Below are 17,994 nucleotides of genomic sequence, written 5' to 3'. Positions count from 1 at the left end.
TAAATTTCTACATCCATGCTGCTAGTTTACTATGGCCAACAACATATGTTTACAACATTTAGCCACGTGATTCTATATATCTTCTATTAAAATTATGTAATCCATAGTGGCTGTCACGCAATATGTATTTTTCATTGTTGTATCAATATTATGACGTGGCTAAATGTGTTTATTTACGATTGGTAAATGAGGTCCATTGCACTCCACGTGTATTACATGAAACACTGCTCATTAATTGTTGTTTTAGATTGCCTTTAGCTTATATGCATATTAAATTGATTCTTTCTATTTTAAAACAAAAGTAACATTTTGTTTAAAATATAATTTGCACAAATGTATTAAAATATATTTAAAAATTACCTCCCTTATAAATAGTGTTTTAAAAATTGTGTATTTTATGAAATAACTTCTTGCATAATTAATTTTTTAAGCTACACTTTTTCATTTTGAGAAAAGAAAAAAGTGTCATTGCATCAGAAGTTTAAAAAAATGTAAAATATCATGATATTGGATTCTCAATATCTTTATTTGAGATCTAAACTACGGACGGACAGACAGGCCACGCAAAACTAATAGCGGCTACGTCCCCTTACGAAAGCCGCTAAAAACAAACAAAAAAAAAGGGGGGTTAAAATATATATCATTGGAGATATTCAAAATGGAAGCCAATCCATAAATAGCATGCCGTTTGGTGTATCCGGTGTATAGAAAACGAAAGTATTGATAAACAAAGCATTTGGAGAAACCTTATAATAATTTTTAGGCACTTTTCAGCGTTACTAAGTTCTTTTAATTGTAGCGCTGAACAGTTTTTTTTTTATATTTAGTTGGCAGCAGTGGCCTTCAATCTGGCGAGACAAAATAAAGAATGGCATAGTCTTTTCCTCTTCTTCTTTAGCTCCCATTACATCGTCACTACATTTGTCCATGTCATGTTCTCTTCTTTTCTCTCTTTTATTACTTAAAGAATGTAAAAGGGATTTTAGAAATGAAAGCGTCAACAAAAAAGCAGATTGGTGTGTGTGTGTGTTGGGGGGGAGTTGTTTTTTAAATCTTTTTTTTTTAATTCAATTCTATAAATGTCTTGAAATAAAATATTCTTGAAGACTGTTTTATAAACAATATACATATACATTATTTAAATAGTTTATCAGATAAAATCATATTCATTGTCTTTATTTTACAAGCTAGAATTGCTTAGAGGGGGGCTTTTTGCTCCACCTTTAACTCTTTCTCTCCTAACTGACGATACCAGCGTTGATTCCACCAGAATGTGGTAAATAATTACGGAGAGAAAGAGTTAACTTAATGTAATTTGTAATAAGAAAATCCCAAATAAATTCTGCAGCTTCTTCTAAACGCTAAACAAAAAGAAAATGCCGAGACTTTTAAATGTTACCTTTCATAGCAGAGATACTTCTGACGAATAAAATTACTTACCTGTAGGGGTTGGGGCTTGAGTGGTAGCAGCTGAAATGAAAAAAAAAATACGTATGTTTTTATTTCAATTTTCGCTTTTTTTTTCAATGTAATATTTTTTGTGCATTTTCCAATTTGAAATATTGAGAAAAGAGACATAGAAAATAAAGAGGAAGAGGAAGAGAGAGAGAGAGAGAGAGGAAGAGAGAGAGCGAGAGAGGAAGAGAGAGAGAGAAGGAGAGAGAGAGAGAAAGAGAGGAAGAGAAAGAATTAGAGAGAGAGAGAGAAGGAGAGAGAGAGAGGAAGAGAGAGAAAGAGAGGAAGAGAGAGAGAGAGAAGGAGAGAGAGAGAGAGGGGGGAGATAGAGAAAGAAAGAGAGGAAGAGAGAGAGAGAGAAAGAGAGAAAGAGAGGAAGAGAGAGAAAGAGAGAGAGAGAGAGAAGTAGAGAGAGAGAAGTAGAGAGAGAGAGAAGGAGAGAGAGAGAGGAAGAGAGAGAAAGAGAGGAAGAGAGAGAAAGAGAGGAAGAGAGAGAGAGAGAGAGAGAGAAGGAGAGAGAGAGAGAGAGAAAGAGAGGAAGAGAGAGAAAGAGAATTAAATATAAACATAAAATCACATTAGTATATTTTTATTTTAAAGTGACTTACTGTTACTAATGATTATCATTATCACCATCATTGTCAGAGTGCAATTTATCATCAAAACATCACGAAAAATAATATTTTGATTTGCAACACATTCCTCTGAGATTTGGTGGTTGAGTTGTAAGAAATTTGACATCTGAGTCAAGAGATCTCGGGTTTGAATCCATGTGAAAGGCCAACATATTCACTTAGGCATTCTTTCCTAAGTCACCCAGATGGGCACCCACAGAAAGCAAAGAAAACTCGGAGGGTAGATGGGCGCCCTGAAACAATTTTAGTTCCCCCTTCCCACCACCACTATGACCATCAGTGCTGCCCCAATATTAAAAACTAAGTTTACCTTCACAGGCCTGAGTGACAAGTCCGGCTCTGATGGCGTCTAGCACGCTGTAGTTGTTCACATTGAAGACGTTGCTGTCGCCTGAGGCGATGGCCTTGAGCTCAGTCTGGGAGATGCTGCTGCCCACTCCCACGGCAATCACCGTCACCCCGCTTTGCTTCAACCTGGCTGCAGCCGCCGCAGTCTCAGCCGCTGAGGAAACAAGAACCACAGTCTCTTACACTTAACATTTTTACAGTCCCTCTTATCAGCTTGCAAATTCTTCAAGGCTAAATCTGGGACCTGGAAACGGATCTCAAAAACGGCTAACGATTTTCCTAGAAATTTGACAGTTTATGCATATCTTTGTGCTTGGTAAAAAAAAAACTATTGGCCACACACTCTGGTTGAAACGTTACGTCGTTATAATTATCTAAAATATTATAATCTTAAAATAAAATTTGGTTTGGGGAACTATATCTTGAACACGTCAGTGAAAATCTCCGCTTTTATAATAAACAAATCCAGAAGAGTTGAAGAAATTAATTGTAAATAAAATAAATGAGAAATGGACGAGCTCTCATCCAAATCACAAGAAAGATGACGCTTACTATAAGCTATCCCGACAAGACCAACGTCTAATCTTTCAACTCAGGACCGGACACAACAGAATGCGACAACACATGTACCGGAAGCTCAAAATTGGAACCAGTGAAATCTGCCCATGTGGAGTATCACCAGACAATGCCGACCACGTCCTCCAAAACTGCTCTCTCTACCAAGAGGCCCGTATAAGACACTGGCCCCAAATCACCCCGATAGAAAGAAAACTATATGGAGAGCTCCCTGATTTGGAAACCACTGTGCAGTTCATGTCATGTATTGGTCTAGTCATATGAACACTCCAACATAACAATGAGAACGAAGAAGAAGAAGAAGCAAAAAGACTTTCTGGACCACTCAGCGCACAGTCTCATGTAGAATTCGGTCTATAATTAAATTAAATTGTACCTTGTAAATTGCAACTATAACTTTTTAGGCTACTTTCAAGCCATCCATAGGCATAGGCAAACTAGACAGCGGCTAGGACCTCCGTTGGTCATTGTCGAATGTGAAGAAACAAGTCCCTTGAAGTTTAAACTGCCTTTTAATTGTGAAGTATTCCAACATAACATATATACACGGCTAATATTATATACAGAACAACTTCACTGGATGACTTCCTCTCTTCTTGTTTACAACACACTCGTCACTTCCCGCAAGTCCCTTAACTCCCCGGTACCCAACACTTGACCGTCTGTCACGGTTGACCACGCATAGTAACCGTGTCCCAACATCGAATATAAATATCTATTATTACAAAAATTGTAATTGATAAATTGCGCTCAAAACGTTTTCGGCTACTTTCAGGGCCAGCCTTAGGCATAGGCAAACCGGCTTGGGCCCCCGATTGGATGGGGGTCTTGCAAAGGACTCAAAACGATTTTTTTAGACAAGAAATAGCAAAACTTTTCCTCAGTGTTATCGTTACAGCAGGGTTTAAATAAATTGCCTAATTTTATTTTTCTCGATGTTAGGTTGTTATCATTCTATTTCATTTGGGGACAACAAATTCATTTCGCCTAGGGCCTCCAAGTATCCAAGGCCGGCCCTGCTACTGTAAAAGTATTGCATGAAAAACGAAAAGGGATTACTTAAAGATGCCACAATGCAGTCTTTGACAACTGTTGATAGAGAACTCTCTTACCATTCTGGGAATTCCCGTCCGTGATGACCACAGCGATTTTACCGGCGTTGGGGCGGGCACCTTGAGCAGCTGTGAAGGAGTTGGTCCTGGCGTAGTCCAAGGCCTGGGCAGTGTGGGTAGACTGCGACAGGTATGGGATTTTCAGCAGGGCCTAGGGAATGAAAGATTGTTTTTCATTGTTGCGTAATGTGGAAGTTTTTATTGAAATTTAGCACTATCTAATAATAATAATAAATTAATCTTTATAGCTCTTACGGGGGTAGCATATAAACCTAGTTTGAAAATGTAGCGAAGAAAATTCCCCTTTTCAGACCTTGTGATCTATAGGGCAGATGAAGTAAAGGGTGTCATTTGGCCAACACAACGACCATCCTCCTTTACTTTTCCCAACTAAAGTCAGGTACCCATTAGAGCTGGGTGGACTCAGAGACCAGAGACGCCCAAAGATCCCGAAATTAAAAATCCCAGTCTTCACCAGGATTCTATCAGAAACCAAGCGCTTTACCACTCAGCCACCGCGCCTCCTGTAGCCTAGAAATGTAACTTATAAATGTAGCCTTTAAATATAGTTTTAAAATGTAGCCTAGAAATGTAACTTATAAATGTAGCCTTTAAATATAGTTTTAAAATGTAGCCTAGAAATGTAACTTATAAATGTAGCCTTTAAATATAGTTTTAAAATGTAGGCTAGAAATGTAACTTATAAATGTAGCCTTTAAATATAGTTTTAAAATGTAGCCTAGAAATGTAACTTATAAATGTAGCCTTTAAATATAGTTTTAAAATGTAGGCTAGAAATGATACTTATAAATGTAGCATATAAATATAGTTTTAAAATGTAGGCTAGAAACGTAGCCTATAAATGTAGCCTGTAAATGTAGCTTATAAATGTAGCCTACAAATATAGCCTATAATTTGTGGTCTGTAATGTCCACGCAGCCCACATTCTCACTTACACTTATCTTTGATTACTTTGCATAAATATAAAATACACATTTTTTTTTTCAAATTGCTTTAAAAAAAGAAAAAAAAAGATAAAAGACTCTAACAATGACTCTACTACAGCCTACATTGTAATGATAAGATAAGAGAAGGGGGGGGGGGAAGCCAGAATGTAATCTCCGCTCTTTAAAATTTATGAATTAAGTTTTATTTATCAATGAACTCTATTTCATAAAAGTAACATTTTGAATAGTAAAGTTGTTGTCAGTTTCGTTTGGACTCAGCTTAGAACTAGACACACCAGTGTCGAATAAACTGCTCGCAAATGTTGGACAAGAAGGTTAGGGGCGTGGCTTAAACATACTCTGACGTCAATATGTTTATCTCAAAATATAGTCGCATTGATGGGGTTTTTTTTAATTAAAGGGACATACAACATTTATACAACCACATTACATTTATACAACCACATTGCAACATTAATAAAACCACATAAACTAATTAAAAAGGATTTTTTAAATTTCGGGATTTTTTGGGAGTCTCTGAGTCCACCCAGCTCTAATGGGTAGCTGACATTTTGTTGATGAAAAATAAAGGCGGTTGGTCGTTGTGCTGGCCACCCTCGTTAAACGTGGGTCACAGAAACAGATGACCTTTAAATCATCTGCCCTATAGATCGCAAGGTCTGACTACTACCAGCTAATTAATACAACCACGTTACAACATTAAAACAACAACATAAATTAATTAATACAACCATATTACAACATTAAAATAACTACATTACAAATTTATACAAACACATTACAACATTTACACAACCACATTAAAACATTAATACAGCCACATTTAAACATTTATACAACCTTATTACGACATGTATACAACCACAACGATTAATTAATACAACCACTTTACAAAACTAAAGCAACCGCTTTAACTCATTGATACATTACAACATTTATACAACCACATTACAACACAGTAACACATTTTAAGTAACAGAGAACACAGGAGAAGAAAAAAAATCAAATGTAGTTTCACTTTTTGGCCTATGAGCTACGCCAAATCTGGATTATTTTCTAGTCTGTTCTTAAATGTAGCCTTTACGACTTGGTCGTGTAAAAAAAAAGGAATTATCCTAACAGTTGTTGTTACCTGGGCCACCTGGGAGTTGTTGGTGAACTGGTTGAAGTTGAAGATGTTCTGCACGCTGTCGCTGAAGATGATGGTGCCGAACTGAATGGCGTCTGGAGCCACGGTGAAGTTGCTGGTCAGGTCTGCGGAGAATTTGGCCAGGAGGTCGTAGTTGGCCTTACCGATACTGCCAGAAGAGTCGAGGATCAGCAGCACATCGGCCTCACCTTGGCAGGCGGCTGAAGGCAAATTAAAAAAAAATAAGCGTAATGTTGAAATAATTTCTAGACCGCGCAAACGATGTATTAATTTTTTTTAATTCAAAGTTTTATTAGACAGTTATACAAATAGGACTTGATATTAATTTGTGTATTTTGGCTTTGATTATGTCAGTAAATTTTAAGTATGTGTTTGTGGAGTGATTATTGAAAGCACGGAAACTCTTCCCATCCCCTCCCACTCACACGCTAACACATGTATGCTGTGCCTCTTCCCCCCCCCCCAACGACTCACACACAAACACATGTATGCTGTGATGACGATTTGATAGTATGAACAAAAGTTTGAATATACGAATGAATGAGCCATGTGTTGAATGGGGTTCCACCTCTGACACCGTTAATTTAACACGTGAAATGCAACTATAATGTAGGAGAGAGAGAATTTACTTTATAACAAAGGGGTAGGGTGAGACGTTTAATTTTTTCGGAAAAAAAAAAGTGGGGGGGGGGGCAATGAACTTGTAGAGTTGTCTGAGTTCAGATCCTAGAGTGTTAACGCTAAAGAACGCTCCACAGGTGTGGGGACTGCCTCTGTCGGAGTCTAGAGCTAATACTGATCAGCCACTCTCCTGTAGACTAATGAAAGGTCAAGCCTTTTCTAATCTGCAGGCTCTAAACTGGTGGTATCAAAAAAGATCCTCCACTTTCGCAGTAGTCTCGACAGGTGTGGGAACCAACAGTTTTGAACTGTATGCTGACATTTATGCACTGCGCATATCAGCGGGGCTCTGTCAGGGGTCAATGCAAGAGATGGCTTGGAGATTCTGGAGCCCTTACTTCAACTGAGTTTGATGATGTTGTTAATTTATTCATCTAATTGTAACAAATTCACGTAGAATTAAGATTTAATGACACATATTATGTTCTCTAGTGCGTTATTGACCTGCAAGATGGCTCAATTAAAATGTACTTAATCTAGAAAGAATATTTAACTTGTCATAGTGCGCGAATCCGACATGAACTGATACATGAACTGGACTAGCTGTCTGGAGCTACAAAGACTAGATAGACTAGTCTCTCAGGGCTCCAAAGTATCAATCAGTTTAATTTCAAATACATCGCAATCGGCAACAACATAAACACTGTCTTTACAAAAACCTAGTCTCTGCTTCGCACTGACTTCACACACCGTGCGGGTTCTCGCCTCGTACTGGTCACATTGCGAGGTAACGTGAAGTGAGTCTTTCTGACACACTCGCTCTTATATTGTGTCTCTACTGGCCTACTCGAACTTTCTTGACCACTCCGGTTGATCACTTTCGCCGTGACTTGCGTAAGTAATATTTACGACGTTGGTCCTTGCCGAACTGGCGTATACTGTCACTGGTCACGGTTGACCGCTCGTCCTGCGCTGGACTGTGGCGATTTGGGTAGGCTAAAAACACACAGCACTACCCCCATCTTTGTTACGTCTCTCCTACTATCCCAGGCTCTCTTCAAACGCACCACACGACACAACGAACTTAAAGAACCTCACAACTCAGGGCCCCAAAGTATCCGTCAGTTTAATTTCAAATACATCGCAATTGGCAACAACATTAACACTGTCCTTACAAAAACCTAGTCTCTGCTCCGCAGCTGTCGGGAGCTACAAGGCCTAGATGGACTATCTGTCGGGAGCTCCAACCAAACCACGACCTATAACAACATCTCAAATATTTCTCATTCATCTCAGTACGAAGATGAACTATCAGTCTAATTGCCGAAACGAGAGAAGAGAAACCAAAAGACTGTAATGACATTTGGGTAAGTCCACTTACCGTGAGCTAACGCCCCAAAAGAAAGCAACAGAAATGCGCGCAACATACTGAAGGGAATTTAAAACAGAACTGAACACTCATTATCTTGTTTCCCAGCATTTATACATTTGATGTCTGACATTTTTTGTTTAGAAACAAACAAAAAAAAAAACTCAAATTAGAAACAAGCTATCACACTAAAATTCTTGTAGCATCGATACCATTTTAAAATTCTACATCTTCTAGACAAATACATTATATTATTCAGTAATCGATTTTGTTTTTCTAAGTATTTAAATTTTCGGTGGGTCAGAGGGTGGGTTGGGTTCTTGCCTAGTTTTAATTTTATCTGGTCGAATTGATCTTGTCCTAAAAAAACGCTACCGCTATGTTAATGCAGATAACAGAGAAGGATTAGCTGAAGTCAGTCTGTGAGAGTTTCTATACAATGAGTCATTCCTGGAATAAAAATCTCAAATTATTGTTACGATTCTCTCTCTTAATCAGGCCTTCTGTAAACACTGCTCAACACAAAACATCTAACTCAAGAACTTGACAACAAGAGTTCCAAAATAATCAGGTACTTTAATGAGTAAATAACTAAATAACAGCCGATACGACACAATTGACAACACAATAAACTGACCACACCATAAACTTTAGTGTCTCTCCATCTTATCCTGGACTGCTTCACTCAAGGACTCACTCCACCCAGGACTGACTTCACGGCCGACTAACAGTCCCGGTCTCCTCGCTGTCCTGTATTGAGCTGCCTTAGACACTCTGTCTCTGGTCCACGAAGGCTTTCGATCACATGACCATAACACAGGTCATATTTGCGTGTCCTAGTACTGTCCCTTGTCCATTCACACTTTTGACTGCCATGCAGCATGTGAAATTGGGTCACATGTGCCAGGTGGATACAAAGAAAATTAACTCTATCGCTCCGCCAATACAGTTACAACAGAGTGATTAGTTTCTGTTCATAGACAGACCCCAAAAGAGATTGTCCAAGTTTAAAAAGATGAAAACCAAATTCCAGTTGAGACAAGATCTGAGCATATAAGACTCCATTGAAAGTCCCTGAAGATACAACACTAACCGAAACTCAATCTCGCGGTTCACATTTAGAGGTGTAATGTCATTGCGCCAACCTTGTTTTTACATGTAGGCCTGATTTAGGACTTTATAGACCCTGTGCTTGTTTACTTTTGGAACTCCTGACATTTGTGTGATAATGTTGTTTTTTTTTTTGTTTTTTTACAATACCTCTGTTCCAGTCAGAACTTCGTGGAGGGCGGAACCTGAAAGCTGATCTCAAAAAAGGCTCTAACGATTTTTCTAGAAATGTAACAGTTGATGTATATAGCTATGAAAAGAATGACTAGTTCATTGGCCACATAGGGAAAACTCTAGTTTGAACGCAATAATTTTTCAAGGTAAAAAAAAAATGTAAATTTGGCTAGAGGACTAGACTTAGATCTAGAGCCAACATCGGTTTTGAAAAGACTATCGCGTTCGGGGATTTCCGAATGTAAGGCATTGTTGATTCAAGATTTTAATACGTCAATGTTAAGGAAAACTTTGCGCATCGTCTTCTAAGTCTAGATTTAAAGGCCTATCATTGGAATTAGTCAATAAAAAAACACATGGCGTAGTCAGCCGTAGTGTACTGATAACTGATTTGTTTATTACATTTAAAGTTGCTTTAAGTTTATTGAAAAATTATCTAAGCTTTGCTTATATTTTTGCGTCAATCTAATATAGATTACTTCTAGATTCTAGATCTAGAAAAAGACCTAGATTAGATCAGAAGTCTAGATCTAGTTCTAGATGTCCACATAATAAAATTACCAATAGATAATTGCACTAATTTGCCCTAGCCGAATGGGTAATATCAAGCGCAGCTTACGGTGTCAAAGTCACTGGTTCGATACCCGGTTTGAATCAAACACTTTATTTAATTATTTTATACTTTATTATATTTTAAGTTGTATTATGGAGGTTTTGTCTTTTTATAAAATAAGGTTTAATGTTTTTCTTGATTAGGTCTCTATAGACATTTGATTTTTAAAAAGTTTTATTTGCCTATTTGTTGTTTAAATGTGTATTTGTTTTAAGAGACAACATTTATATTGTACTTGTACCTTTAATCAAATTGATAATAAAATTGTTAAATCATTAAATCATTTTAATTACATAGCTTATGTCAACTCACTCTGTCTGTCTGTCTGTTTTGTCTGTATGTCTGCCAAAAATGTTAATAACAGATTTTTTCTTCCATAACCATTCTTTTATCAACTTGAAACTTTACATATTTATAGAACCTAAATAAACATGAATCAATTAAAAAAAACTAACTAATTAGTCCATTAATTATTCGTTATTAATTTAGTTGTTTGAAATAAAAAAGGGAAATAAATTCTACATTATTTATATGTACAGTTGTAAATGTGAAGTTCTGCCCCTTATATAAACTCTATTAAAAATATTTTTTAGTATTTTTTTAATATTTTGGTTGTTTTTTTTTTTACTACAATTTCCTTTTCCTGAATCTGGAGCAAGTGTTCCGAAGTCTTACGTCTGCGACCTTTAATAGTTCCAGACGATTAGGATCATGCGTTACATTCTTTCCAGTGCACACATGACCTGCCACGACTTTCTGACTTAGTGTTTTGATTAGGTCATTCCAACTGGGACTCTCGGAAAGAGTAACACACTAGCCATCAGACATTTACTGGTACCGAGAGATTTTAAGATAGAAATGTATTAGTGGTAGGCTAATCGTGCCGACCGTTTGGCCTAGAATCGTTAGTCATTTATTACGTCCACACTATTTTCAAACGTGTTGAATTTCGTGGTGAACAAAATTAGCATAAAATTTCCATTATTTATTTAGAAAATTGATTTTCTAAAAGGATCTACAAAAGGTAAAATGTTAGATTTATAATTTTGAAAGTCACATTCACCTTCACCCTGTTGGACCGTTGGGGCACCACACGAGATTTGTCGACCGTTTTTCTCCATTCCTCTCTCTCTTTTGTCTAGGACAGAATCTCTTTCAATAGCAGGCCGTCCATTCTTTTATGTTGTATTTCATCGTTTTCTATGTCTGCCTCTTCTTTTCCCTGGTACTGTTCCCTGAAGGAAGGTCTTTGCGAGCCCCGAAGACCATTTAATATGACCTAGAGTCTTAGTTTGCGTTTTTTTTTTTGACAATAGTTTGCAGGTCATCGTGGTCATCACTGTAGTAACCCTGTCACTGATCTCTTCTTTTTTGAAGTAACGTCTGTAAGATAAGATAAGATGTGGTGTTTAAATGTGATTTCTAGGATCCTTCTTAGCATCTCAATTCCATTGCTATGATACCCCTCTCTAGCTCTGCAGTCAGCGTCCAAGGCTCACAAGCATATAAGAATGTGGCCATGACCAGGGAGCGCATCCGTCTGGTCTTGGTGTCCAGGGCTATGCAGACTGTGGTGCGAAACGTCTGATGATAAGAACATCAAATGTCAATGTTTTGAATCGATTCTTCTCGCGTCCTACTTTTGTTTTTCGTCTTAACTTTTAATAAAGAATTTAAAAAAAAAAGATTGAATTAGATAGAGTGACTGTCACGTGATCTATTGGCACGCTATCATTGGATGAAATTGTTGAACAGCTGTCTGGACTATTGAATCTCTTTGTTCTTCTTCAACAGACTTGATAGTTGACTTTACCGCAATCAATTATCGGAAGTATGAATATTTTCCGAGTAAACTGATCAACACATAAAAAAAAAAATCCTCTTAAAAAAACAAAGCTTGTGTAAGAGAACTATATCTATCGATAATGTAGAAGTTATTTTCCTTATTCGATTTCAAACAAAATAATTAATTTCCAATATTTAATTAACTAATTGATTAATTTTTTATTGATTCATGTTTTGTTTGGTACAATGAATATTTGTTTAAAACTTCAACTTAATCCGAGAGAAAAAAATGAATTAAAAAAAATGTTTACTCAGGACTCAAGGTTCCTTAAGGGGGCCAATTCAACTTGTACCACCACATCTGTCAATTTCGATTTCTTTCCCTTGTTCAAGATACCAAACAAAATAAATAATTTCAAATAGTTAATTAATTAATTGTTTTTTTTTTTATTGATTTTTGTGTTTTCATGTAAAAGGAATTATTGTGCAAAATTTCAGCTTGATCCGAGATTGGGAGTGGGGGAAATAACGTGTACAGACTTTTTACCAGACAGACAGACAGTGTGTGTTGATATAAACTTTGTAAAAAGAAGACATTAATTGATCACCGACGGACAACAGCTTTGCCTGCATTAGATATGGCAAAATATATAGATCGTAAATGGGTTTACGTAGTCAAGTGAAAAACTGTACCTAATCTTTAATCTTCTGAATAATAACCAATACCTTGCAGTTACAATAATTTTTTTTTCTTCCCTAAGAATGAATCGGAGAAAGTAGTTGGTTATATGTCTAGAAAAGCTACATTTCTTATCAGCCACATTATCTCCCTTTAAGACAGCTGCGTTGTTCCCCTTGCCGCCTACATAACAATCTTGCGCCTCATTTGCATAAAGGCAACGTAATGTCTGACAACTCAATAAAAAAAAACCATGCTGTCATTTTCATATTATCCTATATTTTAAGAGAGCAATTCTTGTATGTATGTATGTATGTATGTATGTATGTATGTATGTATGTATGTATGTATGTATGTATGTATGTATGTGTGTATGTATGTATGTATGTATGTATGTATGCATGTATGTATATTTATATGTGTTAGCAGGTCGACATGCTCTTGGTCAAGTCTAGTCCTCGTTCTAACTAGAATTTATAACAATAATCCCAGTCTGACACCAGTTTTCCGTTAGCGGGTTAAGGAGCTAACCAGAATTTTATTACTAACAGTAGGCAGATGGTAGCGTAAAGCGTTACTGGATGGGTAGTCTGAGACCGAGGGGCTAAAATCGCCTAAGCAACCAGTCAGCACAACTAAACTAATCTAATCTAACTAGTCTAAACAAATTGTATTTATACCACAAAAAAACATATATACTTTATTTAATACTAATAAAAATAACACATTTAATTAGAGTAACACCTTTAGTAAAATCACTAAATATAGAAAGCCTTCAGGATAGAAGACTCAAAAGTAAAGTAGCAATTACACATAAAACACTGAACCATAATCTTCAAATACAAAAACAAAATTTAATAAAATACTCTGAAAGACACAAAGATAAAGTCACATTCCTCGTTCCATATGCTAAGACAAATTTGTACAAATACTCCTTCTTCTCTAGTGCTATTAGAGCATGGAATGTGTTGCCTGAGGCATCCAGGAAAACCAGTGACTTGGCAGAATTTAGGTCATTGTTTAACATGCATGACTAGATGCATGACGCGTAGGACGTAATCATCTTTTTTGAAGTAACGTCTGTATTTGAATCCCAAGCTCTTGTAGATCTCCTCCACATCATCCAACCATCACATTCTGGGTCTGCCTTAGGTTTTCGCTTTTATATATAATGTCACGGTATGTGTATATATTTGAGAAAAAAAATTATCCACTCATGGTAACATCTCGAAAGCTCGAGGTCGACTGCTGTCTTAGTTAAAACATGTTTCATTATCTTAACTCTTTCTCTTCTAATTAACTGTACCATCGTTGGTTTGACCTCATTGAATTAAATATTAATTTCTGTTTTTATAAAAATGTTATTTGTGTTTTATGAAAAGAGCCTGCTTTCTCCTATAATTCTATACCAAAAGTAATGTTTTCTGATTACAAACAAAAATGTTATTGAAGTTTAATCATAACAGGGTAGAATGTACAAATGTGAAAAATAAACAATTCTGTCAGAACATGGAAAACTAATTACGGAGATAAAGAGTTAAAATTAATTTTGGCAAGACATATTTTATGAATGAAAGGGTTTGTACTGACGAAGGGAAAAAACTTGACACCGCTTCCGTCACTAGGGTTACAGCAGTACACTCAAACATTTCTTTGCAGACTAGAAAAAGTTTTATTGAAGCAATAGACTTTATTAAACATTTGTGCACCATCTTGTTGTAGGCTCTATTAACCTTGTCAACAAAGTGAGAAGCCACCCACAAGGCTCTCCGCAATTAAAGTGTAAACAATTTATAAAACACACAAAACACAATAACCATAAAAAGACCTCGGAGAATTATGTTTCGCTTTTTTTTCTTCCATAATAAATCAATCTACATAAGTGTTTGTAGTGGGTGGTACCTTTTTTTAATAGAACCAAGATTACAATTCTATGTATGTCCAAGAGCGAAAATAAAATAAAGGTAGAGACAAATTTGAGAGTAGAGTTTGCAAGAGAAATCGAAATATTTCCAGACAGTGTTAAAACATAAATTGAAATCGACAAATATTTATGAATTGCACTGTAATTTTTTTTTCATTGTGAATACCCTTTTTAGTGACCCCCGAAAGTGGAAAATCCTCTAATAGTTCTTTGTGGTCTGCCTGTAACGGAAAGATGAGTGCGCTCCATGATGGACTAAATGTGGCTCGACAGAACCATAAAATAGCGATGTTCTTGCTTATTCCGATATGGACAGTGGGCAGGGCATGTGTCCCTTATGTGTGACGTAAGTATACTAAAGGCAGTCTTTTTTTGGTGACCTGTGCCAAGAAACGCTTTAGAGACCAGTTTAGGCACAAAATTGCTTTAACTGACAGCACCTGGTTCCAGCGACTTCAGAACGAGACAGCTGGAGATCTCTAACAAAAGTCTATGGAAACACATTTGAGACGAAAAAAAAAATCCCCTGCCGAGGACAGACGTAGACGGCTCTGGACAACGGTTATATCTGCGCTGGATGTGGCTGGAACTGCGCAGTTACGTGAAATACTGCATTCTTCAATAATCTTGGGACTCAAAGACAACCCTATTATTTTAATGTATTGTTATAACTCTGGCGGTGGTGTGGATAGGGGTAGTTGTGTGTGTGTGTGTGTGTGTGTGTGTGGTCAGCCGAGGATAATCACCCCAGGTCAACAGTGTGTGAAGTCAGTCCTGAACTGTTGAACCCATTGCGTACCCGTGACGAGGTGGAGAGGCCAGTGCAAGACTTGATACGGCGGTACGGTTATCTACAGAGAAATATTTGTACAGTCAGTGTAACGTGTTGCCAATTGTACAGTATTGGCTGTGATTTATTTGACATTAAAGTACTACGTTACTTTGGAGCCCTGAGTTGTCAAGTTCTTTAAGTTGGTGGCGTCGTGTGTAGCAGTTTGCAGAGAGCCTGGATAGTGAGAATTGTTACAGTATATATTTTGGGTCTTTTTACTCATTATTTACTGATGAAACTTTTAGTACAAGAGCTGGATTAGTCAAAGAGGTTAATTTAGAACATTTTTATATTGACAATTTTTTACAGGTATTTTAACAATGATCTCTTGCACCCCTATTACCCTCCCCTAAAAAAATGCTATTTTTAATGATGCAATTTTTTTCTTCATTATTCCTGGGAAACACCCAGCTTTAATCCCACTTTTAACACATATTACACCTATATATATGACATACATGGACCAGGCAATGTATTTTAGTAAGATAATAATGATATCATTGAACCTCAATACCCAACTGACATAGATTTAGTCGAAATGTACTCCACAATTGTACAGTGTAATATTTTATTTAGATACTACATTATTACAATATAAATCCAAACTTTAAAATTAATGTTACATTTATATTTAGAATTTAATGCAACGTCTTTATATCCAATAAGAGATAAGATGAAACTTTCTTTAGAATACTAAGTATTGATTTCAAGTCGGTTACGAAAAATGCGGCATTTTGATTTGTTACAAAATTCATGCTCTACCCTCTAAACGTGTACTGTAGTGCAACACACACGAGATAGGACACATAACTACAGGAATTGTTTTTTTACGAATTTTTTTTTCATGAGGCTTTGAATAAGAGGATGGCTGCCTGGTCGTGCGGTTTGCGCGCTGGACTGTCGTTCGGACTTATCGATAGTCCCGGGTTCAAACCCTGCCCGCTCCCATCCCCCGTCGTCCTGCTGGAGGTTTGGACTAGGAAAGTAATTATCTTCAACTCTGAAGGAACATCCGAAACATGTCAAACATTTTACAAACATTTTTACAAAACAATTTGATCTAATTATAGATAATTTGTATTGCTAAGTTATGTAAGCTCTGTCATACTAACTACTATATTTACAAAAAAAAAATGTTTACTTTTATTTTTAAAAGAGAAAAAAATCTATTTAGTATGCATATAAGTGCAGTTGTTCATATTATCGCCTGAACTGCAGCGCCACACCACGGCCATGGAACACGGAACTAAAGGAAGGGGAGAAAATTTTTTTTCGAACATGTTTTTTGTCTTCCTTGAGGCTTTGAATAAGAGATTGACCCATTACAGAACAATTATATCAATTTGATAATCATAATATGACATCATTTAGGACAGGTTCACATCCGATTTCACCTTCGCTTTCACTATCCCTTAGTCTGCTGGACTGCTGGGGCACCACACAAGATCTGTCAACCTTCTTTCTCCATTCTTCTTTGTCATTTTCCTTTGATAGCATTTCATTTTGATATTCTTTCTGAAAACATTGAAACCTGCCTTTTTACCTGCCTAGTTGGACCACTTCGGGGGCCGATTTTGAGTTTGTGTTTCAACACAAATTGTCTTTGTAACCTTGTTATATTTTGAGTTGAATAGTGAATAGTCTTTTTAAAAAATGTATTTTCAAATGTTTTCTTGTTGTTTTTTTTTATTTTTCTTGCATTTATTTATTTTTAAATTTATTTTAGCGTCCTATAATGTTCTAAACTTTTGTTTTAGGTTATGCCCCTTTTAAAACAATGGCCACAAGGTTAGGCGTCGACCTGAACACAGTTCCAGAGTCATAGCAAAGTTTTTGTTTTTCTAGTTGCGACAATGGAGTAAATGGATTCTTTATTCTTGAATACAAGGAGAAGTTGTAATATTATTTTTTTGTAACAGAAGACAGACAACTTATAGAGTCATTGTTTGGGTTACGGTTAAGGGCTGCTTAAATTTGATATTGCAAGGAACTCACTACTGGTATTGTGACATGTTGTCCGGTCATAAGGTCGTTGTGGTATAATGTCCGGTTAGACAGCTGTCGTGTCATGATATTTGGTCAGTGCCAGCCTATCTTTGTTGTATGCTGTCCAGTTAGACTGGCGTTGTGGCATGATGTCCAGTTAGACTGGCATTGTGTTCTATTGCCTGGTTTCACCGCTGACGTAACATGATGTTTGGTCAGAGTTAGACTTTCGTTGTGGCATGATGTCCAGTTAGACTGGCGTCGTGACATAATGTCCGGTCAGACTAGTGCCATGACATAATGTCCAATAAAAATGGCATCGTGACATAATGTCAGGTCAGACTGGTGTCATGACATAATGGCCGGTAAAAAGGGCGTCGTGACATAATGTCAGGTCAGACGGTTGTTGTACCAGTTTATTTTTATACAAGACTTTGAGCAGCTTGTAATAGAATCTTCGCTTTAGATGTAAAGCGTTCCTTATAAAAGAAAATTGCAGCATTCATGAGTTCAGTCTCTGAAATCTGATAAGATAAAATTTAATAAAATAATAGTCAATACCATTGTGATTATCTTTGTGTTTCTTATGTATAAAAACATTTCAAGTTTTTTGTTTGTTTGCTTGTTTTTTGTTATCCTGTTGTATTTAGATTACGA

At 36.5% G+C, this 17,994-nt stretch overlaps 2 protein-coding genes across 2 annotated transcripts in view; one reads left to right on the top strand and one right to left on the bottom strand.

Moving 5' to 3' along the window:
- LOC106063774 (collagen alpha-6(VI) chain-like) overlaps positions 1 to 8,383 on the bottom strand; it is a 33,392-nt gene extending 25,009 nt beyond the window's left edge. Inside the window, exons 1-5 of the mRNA XM_056035175.1 lie at positions 8,247 to 8,383; positions 6,227 to 6,444; positions 4,127 to 4,277; positions 2,401 to 2,592; positions 1,441 to 1,470 (exon numbers count right to left, since the gene is read on the bottom strand). Coding sequence (XP_055891150.1) covers positions 1,441 to 1,470; positions 2,401 to 2,592; positions 4,127 to 4,277; positions 6,227 to 6,444; positions 8,247 to 8,292 — 637 coding nt within the window. The 5' untranslated portion in view covers positions 8,293 to 8,383. The remainder of the gene's footprint in view (positions 1 to 1,440; positions 1,471 to 2,400; positions 2,593 to 4,126; positions 4,278 to 6,226; positions 6,445 to 8,246) is intronic.
- Positions 8,384 to 10,932: 2,549 nt separating this feature from the next.
- The window catches only part of LOC106063775 (sodium-coupled neutral amino acid transporter 7-like), a 44,438-nt gene continuing 37,376 nt past the window's right edge, over positions 10,933 to 17,994 (top strand). Inside the window, exon 1 of the mRNA XM_056034312.1 lies at positions 10,933 to 11,155. The gene's annotated coding sequence lies outside the window, so the exon portion shown is untranslated. The remainder of the gene's footprint in view (positions 11,156 to 17,994) is intronic.

Source organism: Biomphalaria glabrata, chromosome 7 (genome assembly GCF_947242115.1).
Source record: "Biomphalaria glabrata chromosome 7, xgBioGlab47.1, whole genome shotgun sequence".
Lineage (NCBI taxonomy): Eukaryota > Metazoa > Mollusca > Gastropoda > Planorbidae > Biomphalaria > Biomphalaria glabrata.
This window is presented reverse-complemented; position numbering and strand designations above follow the sequence as displayed.